Genomic DNA, 6000 nt, shown 5'->3' with positions numbered 1-6000 from the left:
TGTTCATTAAACCATGAAACCGTTGCTGTGGTAAAGTATGGTTGAAGATGTGGGCATTTCTTGAAATACAAATGTCAGGAGCAAGTCAAACCGAGTCAGAGAAGTTGCATTATACAGTTATCTGATGAACTCAACCTGGAGTTTCAAAGAACAGACCAAACATTCCTCTCTTCAATGACGAAATACCAAGTATGTTTATATTTCTCATGGTGAGATAGGACATATTTACAACCAGTGTCGAACATTCAGTGATAATTTTGGTTTCCTCATAATGGAGATCTAAGAGTGTTGTTGCTAACATGGCAGATGTGAGAATGTGAGTTGCCTCCCTTTGACCAATTTATCAATGGAGAACACAAAATCCATCAGTATAAAACCCTTTTTATTATAATAAATATGAATGTACTCCAATGATGTTTTAAACATTTGAAGCATGTGAATGTACACATACAGAGAAATCATCTAAGAAATCATAATTCGAACACAACACATCATGAACAGTTATACCACAGTGTCCTCATAACACAGTTATACCACAGTGTCCTCATAACACAGTTATACCACAGTCTCCTCATAACACATTTATACCACAGTGTCCTCATCACACAGTTATACCACAGTGTCTTCATCACACAGTTATACCACAGTGTCCTCGTCACACAGTTATACCAGTATCCTCGTCACACAGTTATACCATGGTGTCCTCATCACACAGTTATACCACAGTGTCCTCATCACACAGTTATACCACAGTGTTATCATCACACATTTATACCACAGTGTCCTAATCACACATTTATACCAGTGTCCTCGTCACACAGTTATACCACAGTGTTATCATCACACATTTATACCACAGTGTCCTCATCACACAGTTATACCACAGTGTCCTCATCACACATTTATACCACAGTGTCCTCGTCACACAGTTATACCACAGTGTTATCATCACACATTTATACCAGTGTCCTAATCACACAGTTATACCACAGTGTTATCATTACACATTTATACCACAGTGTCCTCATCACAGAGTAATACCAAAGTGTTATCATCACACATTTATACCACAGTGTCCTTATCACACATTTATACCACAGTGTCCTCGTCAGACATTATACCAGTGTCCTCGTCACACAGTTATACCATGGTGTCCTCATCACACAGTTATACCACAATGTCCTCATCACACAGTTATACCACAGTGTCCTCACCACACAGTTATACCAGGGTGTCCTCATTACACAGTTATACCACAATGTCCTCATCACACAGTTATACCACAATGTCCTCATCACACAGTTATACCACAGTGTCCTCGTCACACATTTATACCAGTGTCCTCATCACACATTTATACCAGTGTCTTCGTCACACAGTTATACCACGGTGTCCTCATTACACAGTTATACCACGGTGTCCTCATCACACAGTTATACCACGGTGTCCTCATCACACAGTTATACCACGGTGTCCTCATCACACAGTTATACCACAGTGTCCTCATCACACATTTATACCACAGTGTCCTTGTCACACATTTATACCAGTGTCCTCGTCACACAGTTATACCACGGTGTCCTCATCACACAGTTATACCACGGTGTCCTCATCACACAGTTATACCACAGTGTCCTCATCACACAGTTATACCACAGTGTCCTCTTCACACAGTTATACCACAATGTCCTCCTCACACAGTTATACCACAGTGTCCTCATCACACAGTTATACCACACCCATGCACTCTTATGACACTTCTAGATACGTACAACAGTCTGCAGCACACTAGGGAACTACACACAAACACACAGAACAACACCTCATGTTCCGTCACAAACATCTAGTAAGCAGTGTGTTTAAAGTCTTACAGAAATGAATAGAAAACATGAATAGTTGTTTTATCATTCTAAAACTTAACAAAATAAATAATACAAATCAACAAGTTGTGCAGTAGACATATAATGCAACCATTAAATCAGGTGACATATACTGAGGCCAGTATACGTATGATTCATGTAGTGGTGTTGTGACTATAAAAGACGCACAAACTCGTACTATTGCTCCTTGAAGTTGATGACACACATGACTCTCTGACTGTAGACACCAATCACTGTGACTCTCTGACTGTAGACACCAATCACTGTGGCCAATAGCAGTTCCACAACCTTCATTGCCATCTACTATTCTCACAACCCTCCATCTTGATAGAGACCACACTCACGGCCAACATATATGTAGTGCTAACAACCCTCCATCTTGATAGAGACCACACTCACGGCCAACATATATGTAGTGCTAACAACCCTCCATCTTAATAGAGACCACACTCACGGCCAACATATATCTAGTGCTAACAACCCTCTCTCATACTTGAGGCCACACTCACGGCCAACATATATGTAGCGCTAACAAACCTCTCTCATAATTGAGACCACACTCACGGCCAACATATATGTAGCACTAACAACCCTCTCTCATAATTGAGACCACACTCACGGCCAACATATATGTAGCACTAACAACCCTGCATCTTAATAGAGACCACACTCACGGCCAACATATATGTAGTGCTAACAACCCTCTCTCATAATTGAGACCACACTCACGGCCAACATATATCTAGTGCTAACAACCCTCTCTCATAATTGAGACAACACTCACGGCCAACATATATGTAGCGCTAACAACCCTCTCTCATAATTGAGACCACACTCACGGCCAACATATATGTAGCGCTAACAACCCTCTCTCATAATTGAGACCACACTCACGGCCAACATATATGTAGCACTAACAACCCTCTCTCATAATTGAGACCACACTCACGGCCAACATATATGTAGCGCTAACAACCCTCTCTCATAATTGAGACCACACTCATGGCCAACATATATGTAGCACTAACAACCCTCTCTCATAATTGAGACCACACTCACGGCCAACATATATGTAGCACTAACAACCCTCTCTCATAATTGAGACCACACTCACGGCCAACATATATGTAGCGCTAACAACCCTCTCTCATAATTGAGACCACACTCACGGCCAACATATATGTAGCGCTAACAACCCTCCATCTTAATAGAGACCAGACTCCCAGCTAACATGTTCCTGACCCTGATGTGCTGAGAGGGTTACAGTGTTCGGTATCTCCTCTCTCACAATGCTCTACCCATAATGCACTGTGGAGGATCATACTGTTGCCTCATCATTGTTGCCGAGGTATATGCCGCGCTCACAACTCTATCCATGACGCACTGCAGTGGATCATATTGTTGGCTCTGGTGAAGTCATCATTGTTGCCGAGGTATATGCCGCTCTCACAACTCTACCCATGATGCACTGCGGTGGATCATATTGTTGACTCCCTGGCAGAGTCATCATTATCGCCAACATATACACCGCTCTCACAACTCTCTAACCATGATGCACTGCGGTGGATCTCCTTCTCCTGATCATGTGGGTCATCTGACATCCCGGTCATTGTGTTGCTGAACTGATAAATCCTTGCTCGGGGCAGATGCCCCGACACAATGAGGTAGTCCTTCACAGTCCTGGCTGTCACCTGGCACACGATTCGTGCACACAGTAACACAATCACAATATATGCAGTCATAAACACGAGGTGGCGTGACATTTCCAGAAGGGGAGACAATTCTGTTATAACCAATGTCTTTAACTTTTGGATGTCCAAGTCTGGAAGGCAAGCACAGAGAAAGTCTTTAACAATCCCACATTGATATCAAACTTAAAGGCCAGTTTGAAAAACTGTTTGGGATGAAGGATGATGACCTTCTCTGGCAGAGTGGTTTGTTGTCTTTGAGGGGCAGTTTGGGGAAGTTGGGAGTACAATATTGAACAAACTTATGGGCAAACACTTCTTTTATTTTGTAAGTGCAACATTTTGATACTGATTCTTGTACCGTTGCCAAGCACAATGCAACTATGACAAGATTTCCTGCTTGAAAAAAGGTACAAGAATCTGTATCGAAACATCGCATATTTACCTGTGGATGTGTTGACTTCAGTTTAAGTGATGTGATGTTATATTTTATATTTACCTGTGTATGTGTTGACTTCAGCCTTAGTGATGGGATGTTATACTTTATATTTACCTGTGTATGTGTTGACTTCAGCCTTAGTGATGGGATGTTTTACTTTATATTTACCTGTGTATGTGTTGACTTCAGCCTTAGTGATGGCTTGTTATATTTTATATTTACCTGTGTATGTGTTGACTTCAGCCTTAGTGATGGGATGTTTTACTTTATATTTACCTGTGTATGTGTTGACTTCAGCCTTAGTGATGGCTTGTTATATTTTATATTTACCTGTGTATGTGTTGACTTCAGCCTTAGTGATGGGATGTTATACTTTATATTTACCTGTGTATGTGTTGACTTCAGCCTTAGTGATGTGATGTTATACTTTATATTTACCTGTGTATGTGTTGACTTCAGCCTTAGTGATGGCTTGTTATATTTTATATTTACCTGTGTATGTGTTGACTTGAGCCTTAGTGATGGCTTGTTATATTTTATATTTACCTGTGTATGTGTTGACTTCAGTCTTAGTGATGGCTTGTTATATTTTATATTTACCTGTGTATGTGTTGACTTCAGCCTTAGTGATGGCTTGTTATATTTTATATTTACCTGTGTATGTGTTGACTTCAGCCTTAGTGATGGGATGTTATATTTAATATTTACCTGTGTATGTGTTGACTTCAGCCTTAGTGATGGCTTGTTATATTTTATATTTACCTGTGTATGTGTTGACTTCAGCCTTAGTGATGGGATGTTATACTTTATATTTACCTGTGTATGTGTTGACTTCAGCCTTAGTGATGGCTTGTGCTATTATATATTCACCTGTGTATGTGTTGACTTCAGTCTTAGTGATGTGATGTTATATTTTATATTTACCTGTGTATGTGTTGACTTCAGCCTTAGTGATGGGATGTTATATTTTATATTTACCTGTGTATGTGTTGACTTCAGATTTAGTGATGGGATGTTATATTTTATATTTACCTGTGTATGTGTTGACTTCAGCCTTAGTGATGGGATGTTATACTTTATATTTACCTGTGTATGTGTTGACTTCAGTCTTAGTGATGGGATGTTATATTTTATATTTACCTGTGTATGTGTTGACTTCAGCCTTAGTGATGGGATGTTATATTTTATATTTACCTGTGTATGTGTTGACTTCAGCCTTAGTGATGTGATGTTATACTTTATATTTACCTGTGTATGTGTTGACTTCAGCCTTAGTGATGGGATGTTATACTTTATATTTACCTGTGTATGTGTTGACTTCAGCCTTAGTGATGGGATGTTATATTTTATATTTACCTGTGTATGTGTTGACTTCAGATTTAGTGATGGGATGTTATATTTTATATTTACCTGTGTATGTGTTGACTTCAGCCTTAGTGATGGGATGTTATACTTTATATTTACCTGTGTATGTGTTGACTTCAGTCTTAGTGATGGGATGTTATATTTTATATTTACCTGTGTATGTGTTGACTTCAGGCTTAGTGATGGGATGTTATATTTTATATTTACCTGTATATGTGTTGACCCTCAGAGGCAGGAAATTGCAGGATGACAGCGGATGTTGATGCGGGGTTTGGAGGAAGGTGAGGTTGCAGGTAACAGCATTCGAACTGCTGCATAAGTTGGATAACATCGACATCAGAACAGACATCTGCAACACAGTCGTATAATTTCTGTAAAAGGACCAGTGGTAGACACCCGAACAGACAACTGTAACCATCACATAATATCTGTAAAAAACAATGATCTTCATTAGAACACACAGCTGTAACCATCACATAATTTCTGTAAAAAACAATGATCTTCATTTCAACAGACAACTGTAACCATCACATAATTTCTGTAAATATCAATGATCTTCATTTCAACAGACAACTGTAACCATCACATAATTTCTGTAAAAAACAATGATCTTCATTAGAACAGACAA

The 6000-nt window shown here is 39.5% G+C and overlaps 1 protein-coding gene across 1 annotated transcript in view; it reads right to left on the bottom strand.

The window, feature by feature from the left end:
- Window positions 1-365: 365 nt before the first annotated feature.
- Window positions 366-6000, bottom strand: part of LOC124253777 — a 292031-nt gene continuing 286396 nt past the window's right edge. The window contains 3 exon segments of the mRNA XM_046687609.1: window positions 366-3702; window positions 5526-5536; window positions 5580-5721. Coding sequence (XP_046543565.1) covers window positions 3359-3702; window positions 5526-5536; window positions 5580-5721 — 497 coding nt within the window. The 3' untranslated portion in view covers window positions 366-3358.

This window comes from Haliotis rubra, unplaced genomic scaffold, assembly GCF_003918875.1.
Source record: "Haliotis rubra isolate DU_JTF1 unplaced genomic scaffold, ASM391887v1 Scf551, whole genome shotgun sequence".
NCBI lineage: Eukaryota > Metazoa > Mollusca > Gastropoda > Lepetellida > Haliotidae > Haliotis > Haliotis rubra.
This window is presented reverse-complemented; position numbering and strand designations above follow the sequence as displayed.